Source organism: Dama dama, chromosome 14, assembly GCF_033118175.1.
Source record: "Dama dama isolate Ldn47 chromosome 14, ASM3311817v1, whole genome shotgun sequence".
Taxonomy (NCBI): domain Eukaryota; kingdom Metazoa; phylum Chordata; class Mammalia; order Artiodactyla; family Cervidae; genus Dama; species Dama dama.
The window spans coordinates 18156707-18182386 of record NC_083694.1 but is presented as its reverse complement, the minus strand read 5'-3'; the positions used below and the strand labels follow the sequence as shown (position 1 = coordinate 18182386).

Below are 25680 nucleotides of genomic sequence, written 5' to 3'. Positions count from 1 at the left end.
CTTATTTGTTAACTTGCAGGTTTGCTGGCTTCATTGTTAATACATAAAAATTTGGGAGCTATGTTGATAAAATGTTTGGAATCTAGAGTGATGATGGGTAGTTTGGGGCCCTTAAGGATGACAAGGAAGAAAAGAAAATAGTTATTGTCATTTATTTAGCTGTTAAGGTGTCTGTCACTGAAATAGGTCTGATAAAAGTTTTAAAAAACCTTGCCTTCATTTTACAATGGGGAAAGTCAAAGTAGACCTGTACACATGTGTTGCATTGATTCACCATATTTGAGGAGGGAAATAAAATAGCAAAGAACTCGAGTTTGGTATAAAATTCAAAAGGCGAAAGGCAGCTGCTTGTTAAGAACTTATATTTTGGTGAAAGGGTTAATAACATATAATTATATATAAGCCTGGGGAACACAGGCTTAAGTCCCTTCTGGGAAATCCAGACCGCACTCGACACTTATACGTCGCCCAGAAAGTCAATGGCAGTTCACTCATAATCACACATTTACCTGGATCTAGGTAGCATCTCTCAAATCAAGCTTGATAATTATAATATATATGGGATATTAATTACAGATTATCTGGTTTTCCCCTACAGCAGCAACTTGAACTGATCCTTATTTTTTTTTTCACCCACTTTCTCCTTTTACATGCCCACCTATACACACAACTAATTAACTTTCTAAAATTACATTTTTATATAATCCAGCAACCAGGAAGCTTTATTTGCTTGATGACTAGTATCTAGCACCAAAGATAAATTTTACTCTTGCTGCCCCTTAGGCAAGGCTGGGCACGAAGTTCCTCCGTTATTTACAAAACAGAAAACAGATTCACTGATCTAGAGAACTTATGGTTGCCAGGGGGGAATGATGGTGGGGAGAGATCCTTAGGGAGTCTGGGACAGACAGGTACACTCATTTAAAATGGATAACCAACAAGGACCTACTATATAATACAGGCAACTCCTTCAGTGTTGTGTGGCAGTCTGGATGGGAGGGACGGTCGCAAGAGAATGGATAAATGTGTGTGTATATATATATATATATATATATATATATATGTATCCATTCTCTTCCGACCATATATATATGTATGTATGTATGGCTGAGTCCCTTTGCTATCCATCTGAAACTATCACAACATTGTTAATTGGCTATACTCCAATATAAAATAAAAAATCAAAAAGAAGTTCCTATGTGGAAGCATGATCATCAGACTTTATATATAAATATATATATTAAATAATAGAACATACATAGAATATAAGGTCTTTCCTGGTGGCTCAGTGGTAAAGAATCTGCCTGCCAATGCAGGAGACTTGATTTCAATCCCTGATCTGGGAAGATCCCCTGGAGAAGGACATGGCAACCTATTCCAGTATTCTTGCCTGGGAAATCCCATGGACAGAGGAGCTTGGTGGGCTACCGTCCATGGGGTCACAAAAGAGTCAGACACGACTTAACAACTAAACAACAACAATATAGGCTATATGAAAGAACATAGGTAGGACTGGCATAGAATACTGAAGACTGTATCTCAGACTGTGTTAAAAATGCTTTTTAAAGCGCTAAAATGTCCCTGGCTTCTAGAAGACTGTCACAGCCCTCAAATTTTGTGTCCTATACAGAAACTAAATGTTATTCTTGACATGGTTATTTCTCTCTCCGGTTTATTCTCAGGGTGTACACTCAGAAAAGATTTTGAGAAAGTTACTCCTCGTTTTCCCTTGTGCCTCCCATCACTTCCCTTGAAATAATAAAAGCAACTCTACGTAGGCTTTAAAATAAATATTTCCCACATTTTTCCAACACATGTTATTTCTATTCATAATTCTTAACTAAATTTAGATTTTTATTAATCCAATGTGACCTAAAATTTCTGCGTTAACAGCACAGTGTGGAACCGGGCTTATTCTCTTTGGCTCCAGATAAAGCCATCATCTTGAAAATGGTTCTTTCTGACAAAAAGGTGTTCTTTTGAAATAAAGTCTTATTCACTACATTCCTCTTAGAGTTAATGTGAATTTTAGTGCCTCTAATTTTAGATTGAAGTGAAGTCTAGAATAAAACCCACCAGCTGACAATTGAATTTATAGATAGTTGTGAATATTTCAGGCTTGAATAATAGAGCTGTAGAATTTCAGAGACAGAGAGGGAGAGAATTAAGACCCGCTGTAGTTTTAGGGTATAATGTAATGGTGTCTAGGAAATGTTCAGTGTAATGAGCTAAGTAGTAATTAGGAGACAACTGTGTTCTCTCAGCTTCAGTTTTGGTGTCACTCCAAGCTCTGGGGAGCGTGACTCAACAGGGCAGCCGTGTCGCCAAGGTGCTGGTGGCTCCTTCAGCCACCCTGGCACTCAGGGGTGAGTGTGAATGTCATAGAGCCTCTGTATGTGCCATCTCTACCTTTTCCTGCTTGGCCGTTTTTTAAAAAGTCAGCGAACACCTTGAAAGACTCTTTGCTGGCTTGAAGACATTTCTTGCACTGGACTTTGGAGTCAGCCCTGAGTTCAAATCTCGATTTTTCCACTTCCAAACTGTTTGACATTCAGGAAATTGTATAATGTCTGAGGGTATGTGTCCTAAAGAGTCATATCTCCCTCACAAGACCGTCTTGGGGATTAAAGGAGGAAATATTTGTAAAGTGCTCAGGTCAGTGCCCGGTGCCTAGTAAGCACTTGATACATGGCAGCTCTATTATTATTTCCACTGGGCAGAAAGTGTTCATGAAGGAAGCGGTTCACGTCTGAGAAGAAATCTGTAAAACCTACAGCACAAATCCAGCTTGTTCACTTTCATTTACAGCTGCAGTGGCCAGACTTGTGTAGGAAGAGAGATTGCCACTGACCCAAGGCTTCCCTGACTGCGTGAACTTTGTGAATTTTCTTGCTTCCATCCAGATAATTGCAAAGTTAGGGTCTGAGATTTTCCAGGAAACGGCTGGCTGGAGATACCCAATTTTTTCAAAGACCTTATTAACAACATGCATTTGGCCCATAAACATTTGGTGACTTTGCAAATAACACTTCCATGAATAGGAGGGTGATTCCTGCCCTTGTTCCCCAATGAAGAGTTCTGCTCATTTTAGAAGTCCATGAGGAAAAAGCTCAAAGGAAAGAAAGTTGGTATAACATTGAACACAGACAATCAAAAAAAAGAGAGAGAAGAGGACCTGGAGAAAGCATAATCTGTTTTATGATTAAGCAGCTCAAAGCAACTGTCCTCAGAAAAAAAGAAAAGAAAAAAAAAAAAGATTAAAAAATGGTGCCTCACAGCAGATGGCGAAAGAGTTAATTGTCATCACTGAGAAATTCAGTGCCGGAGAGAGGAAAGGGGAGCAAGCGTGTTTTAGTACCCTAATAACTTCTAACTGTAGTCTAAGATCATAATGTATGTGCGAGCAGTCCGGTAATTATAAGGTAATAAGTGAAGTGGTGGGGTAAGTGCTTTAAATTAAAAGGAATTCGCAGGGCTGCTGTAAGTCAGTGCCGACCCGCTTTCTTTCAAACGTTGACTTGAGGAAAAGTGCTTAGCCCAGGGTGCAAGCCTGGAGACAAGGAGAGCGATCTATTAATTACAACGCTCATTAACAGTGACGGGGACGAGGCAGCCGAGGTGGGAGGGAGCCGAAGCCTGGTTCAGGCTGCCAAGGGGGATATTTTTTCCTTTCGTTCCTTCTCCAGGAAAGGACAACATGAGTGGGTGGGCGAAAGCAAGAAGGTATTTTTGTGGATTTCTCCCGCCTGTTTGTTTTCTTCACATCCTGAGCTTTTGCTTTCCTTGAGGAAGCAGCACAGAACTTCCAGTGGGAAATCTACTAGGTAGGAGGCTCATTCTGGCTCTAGAGGCACTTGAGACCCCCTTCTTGGAACCGTTCCGTGAATGTTCCCCGATAGGAAATAACCGTATTTTTCTTCGTTTGAAAGTAACAGAACAGCGGGGTTATTTGGGGAGGGGGGTGCCCAGAGGAGAGCATGAAATTTGTGCAGTGATAAAATATCATTAGATTTATAGGGAAAGCGGTAATTGCATCCTTTTGGTTATCCTGTGACATACTCCCCCAAATTCCAGTGAATGACCATTACCCTGTGGGATTCCCATAAATCAGCTTTCCACTGGGAAGCAATTATCTTAGTCTTTTTCTCAACTGTCACCTCTTCTTCCTCTAGTGGGCTCTCAGAAGGTTCTTAGAGACTTTGCTAAAAGGGGTTTTGCACTGTGGCTAACCGGAAAGAAAATAGGACCAATTACATCTTTTCATCTAATTACCTGTTCAGAAATTTAATCACTTATGGGTCCGACAAAGTAAGAGGGATGGACTGTTTCTTCTACATGAGAGAGAGAGTTCGTCAGATTAGATGCTTCATCATATTTCCTTTTAGGAGGTATGATGTTAAAAGAGCAAAGGAAGGGGAGAAAAAGAGACCACCGCAAGTCTTATTTTTTCCGGACAAAATCTGATACATCCTCACTTTCCTGAGTATAGAATATCAGATTTATTCTGATAGACTGAAGATAGATAGATTTATGCTGGTAGACTGAAGGCTCAAATGGCTTTTAGTGATTCCTGTCGTTGACGGTGGTAGATCACACACGTGAACACATACACACGTAAACACATGTACATTATTTATCAATCGATGCCGGTAATCATTTCCCTGTTTTGTGGGCTCGAGGAAATAATCCTTAAACATTGGCGAGAATCTTATCCTTGAAATCTTTCTATCGCTCAATGTCTAGGAAATAGAGCAATTTAAATAAAGAGGCAAAGTGAGTGAGGATATATTCCCTATGTGTCTTAGATCAATAAAAGACACGGTTATGCTTATGGAAGCATCCTGACAAACAGTAATTACAGAGCTGAGGAATCATCTGTTCGGTCTTAACAATAAAAGTTGGGTTCTGCTTGTAATACAATGATTGCAACATCAGAAAATGGAAGAGAAAAGTAGAGTGAGGATAAATGTAATTTTAGAAATGATACAGACCTTACAAATTACTCTCCTTCCGTGGATAAATTTAGAATCTAGAGAGTTGATTTAGATATTGACAGTGCTTCTCCAAGAGAAAGGTATTAAAATGAAAGGAAATGGATCCCTTAGCGCTTTTGTTTATGGTCTGTCTGGGCACTTTGATGTAACCCTGTCACGCCCTTATGCTGATTACCTTGTTGTAGAACAAGAGATATTGACTAGCGAATGATGTGTAGTCCCCAGCTCTTAGGCAGCACTCTCAAGGAGCCAAGTCTTTAACATACGAATTCTTGTCTTTTTTTTTTTTTTTTCTTCCTTCAATCTTCCCTTTCATTTCCTCTTGTTTTTTCACCTTCTCTTTATTTCTACCTCTTTTTGGTCTCCGTGTTTGACACTCTCTCCTTCTCTTTCTCCTTCTGTTTGTATCTCCCTCCACCTCAGGCTTCTCTGCAGAATGTCAAACAAAGATCGACACATTGATTCCAGCTGTTCGTCCTTCATCAAGACGGAACCCTCCAGCCCGGCCTCCCTGACGGACAGCGTCAACCACCACAGCCCAGGTGGTTCTTCAGACGCCAGCGGGAGCTACAGTTCAACCATGAATGGCCATCAGAACGGACTTGACTCGCCGCCTCTCTATCCTTCTGCTCCTATCCTCGGAGGTAGTGGGCCTGTCCGGAAACTGTATGATGACTGCTCCAGCACCATCGTTGAAGATCCCCAGACCAAGTGTGAATACATGCTCAACTCGATGCCCAAGAGACTGTGTTTAGTGTGTGGCGACATCGCGTCTGGGTACCACTATGGAGTAGCATCCTGTGAAGCCTGCAAGGCATTCTTCAAGAGGACGATTCAAGGTGAGTGAGGGTTGCGCCTGGATGCCCACCCTCCTCCCGCTCACATGATGGTTGGTTAGTTGGTTTTCCTGGGTCTTGTCCTAGTTGATCTAGTTTTGCCATCTTAATTCTATCTTGCATACAAAATAGAAATAGATTAAAATTGATAGTGGAGGATTTGTGGAATAGACTCCGCCCCTCCATTTGCTCCCTATCAATTCCATCTTTACTGCTCCAGGGATGGAATGGTAATAAGCTTTGGGTGGAGTTTTAAAAGCGCACAGCTCTTAATAGAGCAGTGGGGGTCTAGATAGCAACTGAACTGATGTGTACAGGATGGTAGTGGTGGGAGTTTAGTCACAGAGTTGTGTCCAATGCTTGCATCCCCATCTATCCATGGGATTACCCAGGCAAGAATACGGGAGTGAATTGCCATTTGCTTCTCCAGAGGTTCTTTCTGACCCAGGGATTGAACCTGTATCACAGGCATTGCAGGCTGTCTCCTGCCTTGGAGGTGAATTCTTTACTGCTGAGCCACCGGGGAAGCCCTATCTATGCCCTGGATAAATTGTGTTTTTACCTCTTCTGTTCTTCTTAGAGCTGAAATAATAAATATTTCAGACCAGTGATTTTCAAACTAGAGTATGCATCACACTCACCTGGAGGTCTTGTGAAAATGCAGATCACCCACTCCCAGAGCTTCTGATTCATTAGCTCTGTCTTGGGTAGGAGTGTGAGAATTGATATTTCTAACAGATTTTCAGATGATGCTGCTATTGCTGGTCCAGGGACTACACTTTGAGAATCACCGCTCGAGACAAATTTAATTTTCTATGGCCTTACTTCTTTTCCTGTGGTTAGACACACTTTCCCCACCTTTTTAATGAATTCATATAAAAAACTACCAAACTATATCTAATTATAAAATATGCCTCCAACATATATGACATACCAAAACTTCATAGATCTCCAGATTTACAAATGGCAGTGTTATTTCCCACAAAAAAATGTAGAAACTATGGTTGAAATTTGTTTGTGACCTTTAAACCAGGAATCCACAAGTACAAAACTCAACTCCTTTTCAAAGCTATAGCTATACATATCCTTACAGAAAATGACATTGCACCTATCTGTATCCTTTGTGGTACACTTTAAAGAAAATAGAGGAAGGAAAGAATCTTTGTTTATTGAGGGCCTCTAGCACGCCAGTGATTCTATTCTGCTCGGTGATATAGGAAATGTATCTTCTGGGCATTCCCTGGTGGTCCAGTGGTTAAGGCCTCTGTGCTTTCACTGCTGACGGCTCAGGTTCAATCCCTGGTGGGGAGACCAAGCGCCCACAAGCCTTGTGGTGTGGCCAAAACCAAACCAAACCCAAAATGTTATCTTCTTAATCAGTTATGGATGCAAGTGTGTCTTCTCAAGTATCAGTGGTTCTCAACCTTGCAGGCTCCCTGGAGTCACCTGGAGATGTAAAATAATATTGATATCTGGGCTCATACCCCCAAATTCAGAATTAATTGGCCTTGGGTGCAGCCAGGGCAAGTGGGGATTTTGAAAGCTTCCTAGTTAATGCTTCAGGTAAAACGGAGGTTAAGAACCACTGCCCTGTACTGTGCTGTGTTCTGTAGCAGTGTTTCTCAAAGCATGAGCTCTGATTCAGGAAATCAGCATCGTTGAGGGATTTGTTAGAAAGGCAGAGTATTCCCATCCTGCATCCCAGATTACCTCCATCAGCATCCCCGGGGGTGGACCCAGCAATATGTGCTTTGCCAAGCCCTCCAGGTGACTGATTTTCCGAGTTTGGGAACCACAGCCCCGTTACCATGTTGCTGCTGATTTAGTGCTGGCAACTCTCCTTTGTCATCTACTGGTCTCTTGTCGGACATAACTGGAATTAGTTTAATAACTGTGACATGCTTCCTGGTTTTTAAAGCGCAAAAGAGACGATGTTTGTTAAACTCTAATCCTTCTAACTTTTCCAACAAAAGGTGATTCTGAAGCCCTTTATGGGCACAGAGTTATCTTCTACCCTTTCTTTTAAGAGCAAGTCTCACCCAGGTGCAATGAAAACTATAGTGAGTGTCCTTAGTGGAACAGGTGGTTCCATCTCCCACTTGCTTTTGTGTTGTCCATCGCATGATTGTTTCCTTGATGTATGGCTGATGAATACGCAGTTAAAGAGTTAAAGTGCGTAGTTGTTCAAGAAATTGTAACTAATATAATAGAATGGATCTTTCAGCCTCATCTTTTCATAGCCTTTTGTAGATTTAACTGAAGAACACAAGCCAAGTTAGTGTGAGTACGTATGAGTTACCTAAATATTTTCCTAGCTGTATCTTCATATTTAATGGATCATCATTGCCATATTTTATTAGCATTTTCTTACAAAAATCCTTCATCCACTAGATCTTTATTTCCTTTGTTCTCATCTATAAACTGAAGGCATTAAGACCTACCTCAAGGAATGCTTCTGGATAAAATGAAATACAAAATCACATGTAAAGTGAGTAAGTAAAAACAATGATGGTCTGTATGCAAAGCTTCCTCTCACTTTGGGGCATTTGAATATATTTCTTCAGCCTTCTTGCTGTTGTTGCTTTGTTGGTAAGTAATGTCTGCCTCTTTTGCGACCCCACGGACTGTAGCTTGCCAGGCTCTTCTGTCCGTGGGTTCCCAGGCAAGAAGACTGGTGTGGGTTGCCATCGCCTCCTTCAGGAGATTTTCCTGACCCAGGGAGCGAACCTGCATCTCCTACATTGGCAGGCAAGTTCTTTACCACTGAGCCACCAGGGAAGCCCTTCAGCCTACTCACGTGCTCAGATGCTCAGTCATGTCTGCCTCTTTGCAGCGCTATGGACTGCAGCCTGACAGGCTCCTCTGTCCATGGGATTCTCCTGGCAAGAATGCTGGAGTGGGGTGCCGTTTCCTCCTTCCTGACCCGGGGATCGAACCCGCCTCTTTTATGTCTCCTGCATTGGCAGTGGATTCTTCACCACTGGTACCCCCTCAGCCTACTTACTAGATTGCAAAACTTGAGAAGGAAAACACTTCAAATTTGGGGGTTCTTAGCAGCCATCGCCCCACAATATTAGAATATGGATGCTCCAGAGCATCTCAAATTTAAAATGTTAGTAATTTGATTTTGTTAATTCCGTTTACACAACTCGGGGTCTAACTATTGACTTGGGGTCAACAAATATTGACTCAGAATCTCCTGTGGGCCTGGCAGTGTATTGGTTTGAGATTCAGTTTAGCCACGTTTTCTGAAAGCTTGGTTCCCAGTGGTTTGTGGATTGAGGTAAATTCTTCCTATAAATGTCTCCAGCCTTGAGGGAATACCAAAGTTTTTGGTTGGGGGGCAGTATTAAACAACTTGGTCCTCAGTATGTTTTCCAGTATGTTGTCCTAAAGATAGGACCACTGACTATGTGCAAACATGTCCTGACAGTTGTTTAAAAAAAAAGAAAGAAAGAAATTCTGTTGCTGAACTATTAATAGTCATGTGGTAGTTACTAACCAGAGATCCCTGGAATAGAGCAATTGGAATTCTGTTGCTGCTTCTTCCTTAGATGATGAAATGCTACCAAAAGCTTCCCAGGGTGGAGCACAGGGTGGTTCTTGGCATTGACGTGTTAGTGCTCAGTTCTACTCCATATTGGAAAGAGCAACTTCCAAGGATTTTGAGCAGGAGACAGACATGTCACTGTCCAGATTAGACTCTGGACTCGCCCACCTGGCTGTGCTTGTAGCCGGCAGCTGGGAGGCACTCCAGCTCCCCTGCCATCCTGCTAGCTACATCAGCGGGCATCCTGCCGTGGTGCTTACTTAGCCCCAAAAAGGCAGTGAGGCAAATAAAGGGATTAAATTGTGAAAGTGTAATGTAATAATTAGGGTGGTAATTGTAAGGGAGATTGGAACAGCCCCTCCTTACTGCGGCCAACGATTGATAGTGATGCAACTGGGAAGATGTTGAAAGTGGCCCGAATCCGTTGCATCATCAGAGATGCTCATTCTGATGTGGAAAGGACCGTGACATCCATTCTCATGTCTTGAGGCAGCATTGCAGCCAAATTATCCTTGACAGATAGTAGTCTCTGCCTTTCCCTCCCTTGAAGCTCTCCTGGAGAATAAGAAATGATTATGCAACTTCCCTTAAGAGCAAGTCTTTCTGCAGTCTCACAACCCATAGGAACAAGGCATTATGTAAGTGTGGCTTCCTGGTTCAGCATGCTCTCACTGATTTGACTAAGGGATATGTATATTCAAAGCCATAGTCACAGGGAATATTGCCACTTTAGAATTTTTATTTCTTGTTATAATAATTTAAGATTGGTTATCCAATATGTAATACATTTTAAAAGTTGAGCAACATGCTTAAATTTAGAGCCAAAAGAACAAATATCTGGAGCACATCTTAAGAAAAGTAATGAGACTTGTTCTTGTCAAAGCTGAATGTGGTTATTCTGGTTGTGAGAGGCCATTAATCATAGATTTCAGTGAAAGTCAACGAGAAACGAATATTTTCCACCAGAAAAGAATATTTTATTTATTGGCTGTTTTCAAGTTATCATTGGAAAGCTATTGAATTAGGTCAGCACTTAGGTAAAAGTCAGAAGTTTTGGAAGGTTTTAGTTGGTTTTATCTTTTTTCTTTTCTGCTGAATAAAAAACTTTTCAGAGGCTTTTGACAGTTCTTTTATCACACAGCATTACAATGGCAGCAATGATTTCATTGTCATTTTCTAAGCTTATTCATTTTTGTGTGTGATATCATTTTTCTGATTATTTTCTAATTCTACCTTTGGCCTCGATGCATAAATGAGTGAAAATTTTTGTGTATGTGTGGGTTTTTTTTTTTTGTATCATTAAGAGTTTTCCCTGGACTCTTATTAAGGAGATAAGAGAAGGAAAATATCTTTATATCCCAAAACTCAATGTATATTTCATTATTTAATTTATAAAACACTAATCCTCAGAAGATTTTATTTCTATACAAAAATATATATTATATTACATATATTATGTTTACTAGATATATGGTTAATAGAACCATTTTCAACCATTTATTCTTGTGCTAGAAATATGACATCCACCCTTTTAAAAAGAAATTTTATATTTAAAAAGTAGGGGATAATTTTTTTAAAGATATTCATTCTCAAATGGGTTTTGAATTCATGTACAGCCAGGTTCAAGTCTTAGCCACTTAACTGCTGAGAGGCGGTAACTTCTCTATGCCTCCCGTTCACAGGTTCAGTTCAGTTCAGTCGCTCAGTCGTGTCCGACTCTGTGACCCCATGAATCGCAGCACGCCAGGCTTCCCTGTCCATCACCCACTCCTGGAGTTTACTCAAACTCATGTCCATCGAGTCGGTGACGCCATCCAGCCATCTCATCCTCTGTGGTCCCCTTCTCCTCCTGCCCCCAATCCCTCCCAGCATCAGGGTCTTTTCCAATGAGTCAGCTCTTCACATGAGGTGGCCAAAGTATCAGAGTTTCAGCTTTAGCATCAGTCCTTCCAGTGAACACCCAGGACTGATCTCCTTTAGGATGGACTGGTTGGATCTCCTTGCAGTCCAAGGGACTCTCAAGAGTCTTCTCCAACACCACAGTTCAAAAGCATCAATTTTTCGGCACTCAGCTTTCTTTACAGTCCAACTCTCACATCCATACATGACCACTGGAAAAACCATAGCCTTGACTAGATGGATCTTTGTTGGCAAAGTAATGTCTCTGCTTTTTAATATGCTATCTAGGTTAGTCATAACTTTCCTTCCAAGGAGTAAGCGTTTTTTAATTTCATGGCTGCAGTTACCATCTGCAGTGATTTTGGAGCCCAGAAAAATAAAGTCTGATACTGTTTCCACTGTTTCCCCATCTATTTCCCATGAAGTGATGGGACCAGACGCCATGATCTTAGTTTTCTGAATGTTGATTTTTAAGCCAACTTTTTCACTCTCCTCTTCCACTTTCATCAACAAGGCTTTTTAGTTCCTCTTCACTTTCTGCCATAAGGGTGGTGTCATGTGCATATCTGAAGTTATTGATATTTCTCCCGGCAATCTTGATTCCAGCTTGTGCTTCTTCCAGCCCAGCATTTCTCATGATGTTCTCTGCATATAAGTTAAATAAGCAGGGTGACAATATGCAGCCTTGACGTAACTCCTTTTCCTATTTGGAAGCAGTCTGTTGTTCCATGTCCAGTTCTAACTGGTGCTTCCTGACCTGCATACAGGTTTCTCAAGAGGCAGGTCAGGTGGTCTGGTATGCCCACCTCTTTCAGAATTTTCCACAGTTTATTGTGGTCCACACAGGTGGTAAGGGCTAAATGAGGGACTGTCACAGTGCCTGACCCATAGTGAGCGCTCAGTAAATGATGGGCTCTGGTTGATACTGACAGTGTGACTGGGATACTAAAGCGCTGGGCAGGCCAGTACTCTAGGACGAAGAGCTGTCTTTGATGATAAGCTAGAAGGACCTGCACCCTTCTCAGCTCACAGCTCCCCACCCTTCTGTTCTGATAACAAACCTTCTCTTCCTGTAACCATTCCTCACAATAGCACTGTTTTAGACTAGGAGGCATTTTGGTGGGCTGATTGGAAATTTGATTGGTTTTATATAGTTTTATGGTGATCAATTTTTTCCCCCCCCCGTGGATGGAAAACTAGGTAAATCAAAAAGGGAGCCTGAGTCTTGTAACTTAAAGTATCCCAGTTAAGCTTTAAATGTGAGATTTAGGAAATTAAAAAAAAAAAAAAACCCAGAATATCTTTGCAGCGTGAGGTATAAGAGTGACTGTCATGAAAACCAAGTCCACTGCAGATATCCATGGGCTCTGAGATGGGGGGACAGTGGGCACCCATATACTGTGTATGTAAATATCTAATGTTTATAAATCAAGACAATAAACTGGTAAGGGGGTTCTTTTGTGGCCCAGTCAGTAAAGAATCCGCCTGCAATGCAGGAGACCACCTGTATCCCTGAGGAAGATCCCCTGGAGAAGGAAAGGGCAACCCACTCCAGTATCCTTGCCTGGGAAATCCCATGGACACAGGAGCTTGGGGAGCTACAGTCCGCAGGGTCTCAAGGGTCGGACGCGACTGAAGCAACTAAACCACCTCCACCAAGTCAAATATGTTCTGTTCTCCTATTTAGCAAATATGCCTTCATCGTGGCCTGAGCGGCCAGCTTGGCATTTTTAATTCTTAGATTCGTGTGTTTTGTATCAGGAAGAAGCGATAGAAGGAGAGCCAGCGTTTCCTGCAGCAGGCCATGTCTCTCCCTTCGCCCCAGCCTCGCATCCTGTCTGGTATATCAGCATGCCCCTGCCCCCATGTCCGAGGCCCACCCACCCCTTCCTGACAGCTACACCTTGATCATGCACGGACTGTGTAACGTGCACACCAGAACTGAGGTCCAGGCCAAGCCACCTTCCAGGGGAGGGACCCAGGGGAGAGGTTCCCTGGAATGGGCCTTGTGGAGGTCTATCCCAGGAATTCGGGAGTCCCAGGTATACAAGTATACAAGGGGTGGATCTGGGAGTGGTTTTCTTCTTTGGCTGTGGAAGGGCTCCCACCTTGATGCTTTCTAAAGCCTGGAGCCTTCAGGTGGGGGCCCTCCTAGTCTGAGTCTAAAGGTGATATTGATAAGAGCCTTAAATCCCACCTTAAACAGGCTTTAAAGAGGAGGAATTTGCCTGCAAGGCATCTGCTAAAGGTGTCTGGGCACAGCCTATGCAAATGCTATTCTTTTCCATCCTGAATTGCTGACTCCTTCCTGAAGCCGGCTGCCTAGTTCTAGAGGCTCTTTCCTGGAGGTAGCATTTTCTTTGCCTTCCTGTGCTATTTTAGTCTTAGAATAGAATATTTGCAGCACTGGAGGAAATAACTTACAAATTGAGTGTCTGTACATCATTTGAACCTTCCCGTGGAAAATAATCGGGTATTATCTGTTTAACTCAAACAGCATTTAGAGAAAAGAATTTCTTCAGTTTGTAAATGGCAGCTTTAAAACTAGTATGTTTTTAAATTAAAATCCAAAGTAATATAAAAATACCTAAACCATCCTGATGAACCTCAGTGATTATTAGTTTGTTTGCACTGTTAAATATGGAGGTAATATTTTCAAAAGAAATATTTTTTAAACCTCAATTTGCTTTAACTCAGAGCTTGCTCTTGTTATGTTTAATTGCTTTTTTCCACTTTTCCTTGCCTTTGATGCCAGTGTTGTCTGATTTTTTGAAATGTATGAATGTGGCCAAGTTATCAATGAGAAGAACTGAGAAGTAATCTTTCTCCTGTTATCTTAATTGTTAGCTTCAGTGTTTTTAATAGTAAAACTCAGTATCAAAGACTTTCTCCATGGGTAGAGAATGTTATGTGAATAGATGTTTTAGGAAACAGTGGGCCCACTTCTCAGGGTAAGTGAGTGGTGATTCTTTTTTCATGGGTTGTTCAGACTTTTAGGAATTGGCCTAAATTGTCATAATTTCTGAGGTTGGTGAAGAGCTAAGGGCAACAAAATTCTTCTATAAAGGACCAGATAATAAAACAGATAGTAAATATCTTAGGTTCTGGAGGTCATTAGGGCTTCCCTGGTGGCTTAGAGGGTAGGGCGTCCGCCTGCAATGTGGGAGACTCGAGTTCAATCCCTGAGTTGGGAAGATCCCCTGGAGAAGGCAATGGCACCCCACTCCAGTACTCTTGCCTGGAAGACCCCATGGACGGAGGAGCCTGGGAGGCTGCAGTCCATGGGGTCGCAAAGAGTCGGACACGACTGAGCGACTTCACTTTCCTTTCACTTTGTAGGTCATTATACTTTCCCTTTCACTTATTCAGGTTTTGCTTTGTTTTACTTTTTAAGCTGTTTAAGAATATAAAAACCAATCTGAGCTTGGAGTCAGTCACACAAAAACAGACCTAGGGCTATATTTGAAAGCTGGCCAGAATTTAGGTAAACACCCTCGTTTCATCTTCCATGTGGGCAACATTGATTACCAAAATTTTCATTTCAGAGGACTTTTGCTTGCATGTTATTTATTTACATTGAAATCAAGTTCTCTACCATGATCTTTTTGGTCTTTTACTTCAGTTTTCAGAATTTTTTTTTTCCTAGGAATCAGAATTTTCTAGCCTCTTTTCACTGCTCCCGATGACATATACATGAATCAATGTAAATGAAAATAAAGTAGCATTTAGAGTAACTGACAAAAAGTTGGATCTTGGTTGTATAAAATAAGAGTGTTTATTTTCAGAGAATAAATTGCATAGTTGGTCTTTGATCAAGGAAAGGAAAAGAGAAGAAAATGTAATGAGCCTCACTGTTTTTTTGTCCTTCAGATGTTAGGAGCTCACATTTGCAACACCAGCATCTCTGGTGTCATTTACATGTTTATTAAGCACATTGCATTATGTTACTGTATTTTGGAAGTCATTTAAAATCAACATATTATTTTAACCTCCTGAAAGGATGTATTTTCCAGTTGGGTGACGGTAGATAAGAACCCATCTCATGTAAGGAGTATGTGTCGGTGGCATTCAAGGAGAAAAAGAGTTTGTAATGAAACTTTTTAATGCCATGATAAAAAGTCCAACTGTAGTTAACTGTCAAATTAGTGGGATTGGATAATTAGTCAACTTAGGCTGACAAAATTCACTTTCCTAGGCAGTATATCTGCAAAATAAGTGACCCCCCCACCCTTTTACTATGTTATTTCACAGTTGTTGAGAAGCTACATGTATTTTATGACCCTCTGGTAAATTACATTTTATTTTTATTCATTAAGAAATACACTTTGTAGTAGTAATATCACTAATCTTAAAAGTGCAACAGTTAAGATGAAAGTACAAACTTGTTAGTAACTTTTTAAACTTATTTCTGTTTTTGTACTTTAAATTCCTAATGTATCTGTAATATTAATATATTCTTCATTGATTCTACTGTGATATGGCCTTCATGATAGAATCAGAAAAATAAGAATGTTATTCTGGATTATCTTTATGTGTGCATTTGAGAGGCTGTGCTCTCTTTCTTGAATTTTCATAAACTTTATTTTCTTGAATAAAACCTTCTGTACTCAGAAAATAAAATCCATTTCCCCGGGTTCACCTGAGCTAGCATCCTCAGAAGTAATAATAGCAGCCAGGAAGGAGAGGAGCTCCTTGGTGCTGGATGTGGGTGGAGCTGGCGTGACCCCGGTACCCTCTGAGATTCCAGTGTCCTGATCCACCTGGGCCATCCATTTTTACCTGTCCCTGACTCAATTACTTTCTTATGGGAGAGGAAGCACGTGCATTCCCATTTCTTCCAGGGAATTTGTTGGTGAGTAATTCTCTTCCCCTGGGCTTCCTTGGTGGCTCAATGGTAAAAAACTCACCTGCCAGTGCAGGAGACTTGGGTTTGATCCCTGGGTCAGGAAGAGCCCCTGGAGAAGGAAATAGCAACCCGCTCCAGTACTCTAGGCTGAAAAATCCCATGGACAGAGGAGCCTGGCAGGCTGCAATCCATGGGGAGGCAGAGTTGGATACCAGCGACTAAACAACAACAAACAATCCTTCCCTGTCCCAGCCTACCATGGGCAAATCCCCAACACCTGCCAGCACTCCACACAGTTTTCCTGGCAAGTCACTGGTGAGAAGGAAGTTTGTGTTGTTTACAAGAAGTCTAAAGGACTTCATGGATAAGTTCCAATTAATTCTTTAAAAAAATCTCACTTTCCTGTTTGTTAGCCAGGTGGATTTTTGCATCTGTGATGGGCCTCCTTAGGTAATGGGGTGTGGCTGATACTTTGCAGATCACTGGATTTGCACTCAAGTCTAGTACTATCTGATGACTGTTTTGATGAGGAGGCTAGAGGCTGTTCTTTGATGACAAGATAAACTCTCAAGCAAAGATATCAATACCTGTCTTAACATAGCTTTCATTCTTTCCTCCAGGTTTTCTCTTACTCAGAACCAAACCCTGACAAATAGGGCTGTTTCCCTCACAGAACAACTGGCCCTCATCTACAGAGCATCCTATTAAATGCTTGAGGACAAATAATAGGAATGGTACATTGTACTTATATTTTTCAAAATGCACGTTTTAACATATATTAAAGTAATTACATGATAAGACCTTTTTCCCCATAAATTCAGAATTGGTTCTGACTAGACCCTGATGCTGGGAAAGATTGAGGGCAGGAGAAGGGGATGACAGAGGATGAGATGGTTGCATGGCATCACCGACTCAACGGACATGGGTTTGGGTAAACTCTGGGAGTTGGTGACGGACAGGGAGGCCTGGCGTGCTGCAGGTCATGGGATTGCAAAGAGTCGGACACGATTGAGCAACTGAACTGAACTGAAATCCAGTTGTTGTTTAATTGCTAAGTGACGTCCAAGTCTCTTGTGACTCCATGGACTATAGCCCAACAGGCTTCTCTGTCCACGGGATTTCCCAGGTAAGGAATACTAGAGTGGGTTGCCATTTCCTCCTCCAGGGGATCTTCCCAACCCAGGGCTTGAACCTGAGTCGCTTGCATTAACAGGCAGATTCTTTACCACTGAACCCCCGGGGAAGCCCTAAATCTAGTTAGTGTTAGTCTCTCAGCCGTGGCTGACCCTTTGCCAGTCCACAGACTGTGACCCCCCACCCCAAGCTTCTCTGTCCATGGGGTTTCCCAGACAAGAAGACTGGAGTGAGTAGCCATTCCCTTCTTCAGGGGAATCTTCCTGACCCAGAGATCAAACCCGGATCTCCCTCATTGCAGGCAGATTCTTAACCATCTGAGCTATCAGGGAAAATCCAGTTAGGGTATGTCAAAATGTTCATCCTTAGGATAGGAAAGGAAACAGCAACAAAAAAATGTGATGAGAGTTCTGTTGTCTGAAATTCCTATTGATGCAAACGTGGGTCACTCTTTTGGTATTTAGTTGCAGCAGTCTATGTCTCAATATGATTTGAATCTGATGATTTGTTACTTGTGAGAATTCAGGTTCTGGAAACAGTGAGGCAGGTTGTGAGGAATGACAGGGTCAGTGACTTGGGTCAGAATTTTTTTTTTTTTTTCTTTACTGGTAAAGCCCAAGGCAGTTGTTCATTTTTCTGATATATTACTTGATAAATTTAGATAACATCTTAGAAGTGATAAAGTATACTTAGGGCATTAATTAGCTTTCTCTTTGAAGTTGCTTGAAGTTGTTAGAATTCAACAGTGTTAAAGCCTGGTAACTGGTCTCCTCTTAGACCATTTCAGAATTTTAAATGAAATTAAAATTAGGTAATGGATGTTGGTAAAGTATTCTGATGTATACCAAAAGTAAATATAAGTTTATATTTAAAATAAATGCTGTTCCAATATATTTTTAATTTACTTCTTTTTGTGGTAAAAAGCATAACATAAGGTGTACATAACATAGTATCAAACTTAAAGTTTTTCATCTTAACCATTTTTAAGGATACTTTAGTTACTTTAGCGCGAACTGTATGTACCTTGTTGTACAACAGCTAGCCAACATGATCTCATCTTGCAGAAATGAAACTCTATACCAATTAAGTAGCAACTCCCCATTTTTCCCTCCCCCCAACCCCTGGTGATCACCATTCTACTTTCTGTTTCTATGAGTTTAACTACTTTAGTACCCCCTATAGGCAGAATCATGTCATATTTATCTTTTTGTGACTGGTATGTTTCACTTAGCATACTACCCTCAGTTTATCCATGCTGTAGGAGTTCCTTTTTAAATTTCATTTATTTATTTTTTTAATATTGATTTATTTGGCTCGGTCGGGTCTTATGCAGCAGGCAGGATATTCACTGAGGCGTGAGGGATGTTTCCTTGCATTTCCGTGTGGGCTTGTGACTCTGAGCACACGGGCTCAGTATTGTGCAGGCTTAGTCTCCCCTCCCCACGCCCACCTCCACATGTGGGGTCTCAGTTCCCTGACCAGGGACTGAACCCACATCCCCTACATTGGAAGGCGGATTCTTAACCCCTGGACTGCCAGGGAAGTCCCGTTGTTGTTTAGGAGCTGAATAATATTCTGTTATATTTACATACCACATTTTCTTCTTCCATTCATTCATCAGTGGACCTTAGGTTATTTCTGCCTCTCGGTTATTGCCAAGAATGATGTAATAAACATGGTTGTACAAATATCTCTTCAAGATCCTGCTTTCAGTTTTTTAGATAAAATGCCCAGAGGCAGGATAGCTAGATCATATGGTGGTTCTATTTATAATTTTTTGGGGGAGCCTCCATATTGTTTCCATAGATGCTGCACCATTTTGCACTCCCACCAACAGTGCACAAGTGTTCTAATTTCTCTGTATCCTCTACAACGCTTGTTCTTTTTTTTTTTTTTTGGTACCATCCTCATGAATGTAAGGTGCATGTTTAAACATTTTGAGGTGTTTCAGATGCTTCCCAAATTTAAAGTTCTTTTTTTGAAGTTTCTCTATCTTTTAGCTACCAAAGCCTAACCATAAGTAATTGTCCATATGTGGACAATGTAAACAGCTGGTTTCACCCTCTCAAATTGAGTGCAATGCCTTTATACCAGTAATGTATGAAATTTTTGTTAATTTTTCATAATAATAATATATTCATTTTTAAAATTTGTCACACATTATTCTAAGTGTTTTACATTAATTATCTTATTTCATCCTTCCATCATTCCATTAGGGTAGATACTACCATTGTAATATCACTATTATTTATAGATGTGGAGCATCTATAAACTTCATTACCAGGGACAGAGAAGGAATTATCCAAACACACTTGGGTCCCAGTCTGAACTCAGAGCCTGAGCTGTTAACCCCCTTATTAATCTGCCTTGTATATTTTAAAATATTTTCAAGCATGGAATAATTCTAGACTGAATTTTCCTTAAGAGATTTTAGTTCATGGGCAAAATTTTCCATTAAGTTGTTAAAATACAATAAAAATGGGGAATTAAGAATATTTTCAGCTATGATTAGATGTTAAAGGTTTGTAAAAAGAAGACAGTCAGAAGTAAGTCTTAAAAATATCTAATTTTTTATCATTCATTTTCCCAAATCCCCTAAAGATGTAGTTTGAGAGTCCAAGTCTTCAGTTCCACCGAATCAGTTTTCTGTGTCCATTCCCTGGACTTTATCTGCTGAAATCGTTTTGCCACTAGATTTTTAGTTGCTGGTCTTAGATGGATCCTAAAATTGTACACTTACCACTGATAACACTTCCCAGACTCTTCTTGAGTTCAGGAGAAAAGAGGCTTATTTCCCCCTCCTATCTTGATGTAAGGATAACTGTCCATTTACTAAACTTTGTGCCCACAACAGAGGGCAGGTCAGAATCCATTTTTTTTTCTTATGATGAGTGCTAGTCAGAAGGGATTTTTTTTAAACGTGATTATATGAATGCATCTGTATGTTTATAGGAAGCAGTTATATTCTTTGGAATTAACTCTTGTTTAATTTTGGTTTGAAAAAATTTTAAAAAACACTCATATTTTTATGTGCCTTTTTTTTTTTTTTAAGAAGGGCATCCCTGAGTAATTCTACAAAGAACAGAATTTAGTACAAGAAAATATGGATTAATTTAGAATTTAGAGCCTAAGTTCTGAATGCTTTAGAATGAATCTGAAAGCATATCCCAAATCTATATTCTGACATTTGTTTTTTCTCATTGCATACTATTATCATAGTTTCCATTTGCGGAAGATCAGAGGCAAGCACAAGAATCTTCAAAGGAACAAATACAGCCCAAGATTTTGTCCTTGATTACACCTTTTCATTTTTTCTTTTGCTTTCAGAGCATCTTCACTGCTTCCTTGCATCTGGAATACCCTCTCTGTCTCCAGAGTCCTCAGACTATGTTTTAGGTGGATAACAATGTCAAATTTTGTAAATCTTTAAAGTAAAAGCCCTCCAACTCATCCTGCCACCTGTTCATCTCAGATATTATCAATTTATTGAGACTACTTTGTTAATATCTGAACTTATTATCTGAAGCTACTTTACAGGGTCGTAAGCCCCCTGCACCAACCCCCCCACCACCACAAAAAAAAAAAAAAGGAAATAATGGATAATAGATTGTAAAGTATTTCTTATCTTTGCAGCCTTCTGTCCATATGTTTTGGACCCCAGATCAGCAAACCAAGGCCCTGGGGGCCAAATCCACTGTTAAAGAAAAGTCTGTGGGAACAGAGCCGCGCCCATTCTTGTGCTGTCTGTGTCTGCCCTCCTGCTGCTACAGGAGCCACACCCGACACTGAAGAACCTGCAAAGCTGAGCTTTTTACTGTCTGACCCTTTAAGAAAAAGCTGGCAGACCCCAGCGGTTTTATAAAGGAGTGGGAATTGAGTGTTCCCTGAAAGAGGCATGGGACCGTCCCTCCCCTGCGTCATCATCCAGCAGGAAGCCCCCCACTCTCCCCTGTCAGTTTTCCTCGGTCCTCCTCCTCTGTGGGTGTGTGTAGGTCGGTCAGTTGTGTCTGAATGTTTGTGACCCCATGGATGACAGCCCACTAGACTCCTGTGTCCCTAGAATTCTGCGGGCAAGAATATTGGAGTGAGTTGCCATTTCCTTCTCCAGGGGATCTTCCTGACCCAGGTATCCAACTTGGGTCTCCTGCATCACAGGCAGATTCTTTACTGTCTGAGCTACCAGGGAAGAAATGTCAGGCCCTTTGCTGCAGATCCTGTCTGAGCAGACAGTCTAACTGCCCAGGTTTTCATTTCCAAAGGAAAGTCTTCAGGCGCGAACACTGCACAGTCCCAGCTCTCCTGGTTCTCCTTTCGGCTTCTCTGTTTGACTGTGACTCCATCTGGCAGCCTTGTCTACACCCCCGGCCCCTAGGACGATGTCATTACTTCCTTTTGGACATTGCCTTATGCGTCTCCTAATGTGCCAATTGGTTCAACAGACCTACCATGCTCCTATCTTTTGGTTTCCTAGCACCATCCAGGAGGAATTCTCTGCCCAGCATCTCCTCAGTTCAGTTCAGTTGCTCAGTCCTGTCTGACTCTTTGTGACCCCAGGGACTGCAGCACACCAGGCTTCCCTGTCCATCACCAACTCCCGGAGCTTGCTCAAACTCACGTCCATTGAGTCGGTGATGCCATCCACCCATCTCATCCTCTGTCGTCCCCTTCTCCTCCTGTCTTCAATCTTTCCCAGCATCAGGGACTTTTCTAATAAGCCAGTTCTTCACATCAGGTGGCCAAAGTATTGGGGCTTCAGCTTCAGCATCGGTCCTTCCAATGAATGTTCAGGACTGATTTCCTTTAGGGTGGACTGGTTTGATCTCCTTGCTCTCAAGGGACTCTCAAGAGTTTTATCCAGCATCACAGTTCAAAAGCATCAGTTCTTTGGTGCTCAGCTTTCTTTATAATCCAACTGTCACATCCATATATGACTACTGGAAAAACCATAGCTTTGACTATACGGGCCTTTGTTGGCACAGGAATGTCTCTGCTTTTTAATATGCTGTCTAGGTTGGTCATCGCTTTTATTCCAGGGAGCAGTGTCTTTTAATTTCATGGCTTCAGTCATCATCTGCAGTGAGTTTTGGAGCCCAAGAAAATAAAGTCTGTCACTGTTTCCATTGTTTCTCCATCTATTTGCCATGAAGGGTTCTCCTCACTTCTGTGCTAAGGACCAGCACCTGGGTTCTTCTCCAGTCCCTCTTAGCCCTTCTCCTGCATCCTAGTCCGTCTCCTGAGCATCATTACACTATTGTTATGATGGTTGATAATTGAGGTTTACTCTGTGTCAGGTCCTCTGCTTGGTCCATTCAAAATACATGATCTCATTTGATTTTCACAGCAACCCCTTAAGGTATCCGTTGCTGGGTCCCATGACGACTTCATTTACAAAGAAAGTAACTTCAGATTGAAAAGTTTTCCCCAACTCAGATAGGAAATGATAGAATTGGAATTTGAACCCATTTGACTCTAGTGTCTTAGCTTGGAATCACTATTATACCACCTTCTACAGTTTAAATTTAGATTAGTTACCATCACTTGTGTCAAGCAGGATGTCCCCAAATCCATATCAGCTCTGGAGAACATAGGTATATACTTGCTGAATATGTGAACATGATCTGGGAGGAAGAATCTAATGCCAGTGTCTCTTTTGAGTTCAGGGCACACCGATAGCATTTGAGAACAAAGACTTTAGGGACAGCATTAGGAAATGATATGCTTGTTTTGGGAAGTGCCCTGGGGGCTCAGATGGTAAAGAATTTGCCTGCAATGCAGGAGACCCAGGTTCAATTCCTGGGTGAGGAAGATCTCCTGGAGAAGGAAATGGCTACCCACTCCAGTAGTTTTGCCTGGCGGGCTACATTCCAAGGGTTGGCATAGAGTTGGATACTATTGAGTGACTAGCACACACATGCCTGCTTTTACTTGTTGAAGGCAGAAGGAAGATCTCGAGATTGTTATGAAGTCAAATTCCTATTTGAGTCATTTGTGTTTGTCACATAGGATACGGTCCTAATGCCTTCCACGCTTGACACATGGACTTTCTGTACCATTAGGTAATCGCCGCTGCAAAATGTGCACACAGAAACCATCCAAGCAGAGTGGATGCATTAGACTTAATTAGCATTTCTTCCGTTCACCAAGAGCATTTTGTTAGCAGACTGTTGTTTTGCTTTTCGTTTGTTTTTAGTTGTATGTTTTTAAAGGAGACACAGGCAGACTCATATCAAGGTTGTTTAAAATTTGTAGGTGGGTGGAGAAAGATCACATAAAAGTTGGGGTTGGGTACTGAATGCAGCCAGTTTGGGGAATCATGCTTAACTCAGATATAACACCTTTCTGGTGACAGTGGTCGTTTTTGAGCTCTTTTATGAAGACTCTGTGACATGATCCCTGTACCACAGGGGCGTAAAGACAGAGATGCAATGGCTGCACACATCTCATAGGGGCTGTTCTCTACACTGCAAAAGAACAGTTGCCCTTTCCAAGACGATGTCATATGAAAGCTAAAAACATTAAATTTCTGCATGCCTTTGACGAGAGATATTTGTCTTCTCCATCCTTTTCGTCAGTCCGTGTTTTTGATTCTATACTGGTATTCCGCTTTAGATGCTTTTCAGAGCACACCCTACTGATTATGGAGGGCAGTTTCTTTCCTGTCATGAGCAATCCCCATGATATGGGGATCTTTAAAATGCGTGTTTGCAATCTGACACCTGTTGCTCTGGTGACATGGTTTGTTTGGTTTCTGTAGACTTAAACTGGTCACAAACCATAGTGGTACAGAGACGAGTTGAGGGATTTCTTTCTGAGGTGTTGAGAGATTCCATTCTCCAAAAGCAACCGTATCCTCTCCACAGCTGCCCACGTACCACAAGTCTGACAATAGCAAGACAATGCCAAGATCCACCCTATCCTGCTGCTCCCAGGCATCAAAATTTCCTTTCCCACCAGCGACAATAGCAACAACAGCCACACAAAACACTCTCTTCGAAGATAAGAACTTTGTTTTTCATTTCTGTTCTAAGCAACACTCAATTATGACACTCAGTTTATGTCTTTGAAGGATTCAAGTCAGGCAACATTGCATCACAGTAAAGAGGAGAGATGTTGGATCCAGAGTGCCCTAGTTTTAATTATGGCTCTGGCCCTTGGTAGCTATGTGTTTCTGGCCATGTTAGCTCTTCTCTTAATTCTCTCATCTGCAAAATGGGGGTTCATAGATGTAACATAAAGAACGTGGAAGAGTTCTCAGCACCCTTAGCATTTATTTGTATGTAAGTTTTAACAGGTGCATTGAAAGAACTTTGGACTGGATATTAGGAATTTGAGTTTTGGTCTGTTTCCTGCAATTAACTAGCCCTTTCCCTGGTAGCTCAGCTGTAAAGAATCTGCCTGCAATGCAGGAGACCCTGGTTCAATCCCTGGATTGGGACGATCCCCTGAAGAAGGGAAAGGCTACCCACTCCAGTATTCTGGCCTGGAGACTTCCATGGAATATGTAGTTCATGGCTCACAAAGAGTCGGACACGACTGTGCGATTTTCACTATCTTTGTAAAGAGGGTTGAGTGATCATAAACAAGTCAGTACAGATTTACCTTTCTTTGGTTTACGTAAAGCCAAGAGCCTGAACCCACTGGAATCTGAGATTTGTACAAAATCTAATAGCCTAGAAATCTGTGTTGCTTTATGCCAAATGATATATTACTGGTGGGTTGTTATCAGTTGTATTCTGTCTAACTGACTGTACTTGGTTTATTTTTATCAATAGTTTGGAGCTAAGCATTAGCATGAAGGAATGAGAGATAGCATCAGTAAAAATCAAGTTGATAGGTAATAAAACGTTGCGCTGGGCACCCAGAGGAGTAAATCTCTGCCCTCAAAGAATGGACAGTTGTATGGTTGGGACAGGAGGTGGACAGTTCACTAGACATTGTAATAAAGTGTATTGAATGCTAAGAGAAAAGTTCGCTTGAAGATAAGTGGGAGATGAACTATTCACACCCATAACGACTGCTAGACACCAGTCTTGTGGGCCCTTGGGACAGCTTCATTGAAGAAATGATACAAGGAGCACATCTGGAACCAGCAGGAAAGACAATGCTGCTTTCTAGGAACTGGAAGGAATTCAGCCTAGGTGTTAGACAAGGGGGTGGGCTTGGGATAAGGGGTAGGGACTGGTCTGAGACTGTGGCCAGAGATAAGGCTGGGTGAGATTTTGAAGAGCTTTGCAAATGTTTTGCCCTGAATTATAATCAGATTACATCCAGTGATGGGTATTTTATGAGCTCCAGGGAAGTGACAGGAAATGTTCAGGAGAAGTGGTAGTTGGCATCTTGGAAATTCACTTCATAGACAATTTGATGCTTTAAGAAATGACTTGAAAAAAAAAAAAAGAAATGACTTGAATTATTACACTC

The 25680-nt window shown here is 41.4% G+C and overlaps 1 protein-coding gene across 2 annotated transcripts in view; it reads left to right on the top strand.

The window, feature by feature from the left end:
- The window catches only part of ESRRG (estrogen related receptor gamma), a 672170-nt gene that overhangs the window by 472110 nt on the left and 174380 nt on the right, over positions 1-25680 (top strand). For both annotated transcript variants that reach the window (XM_061160036.1, XM_061160035.1), the window contains one exon: positions 5418-5833. In XM_061160036.1, coding sequence (XP_061016019.1) covers positions 5431-5833 — 403 coding nt within the window. In that variant the 5' untranslated portion in view covers positions 5418-5430. The remainder of the gene's footprint in view (positions 1-5417; positions 5834-25680) is intronic.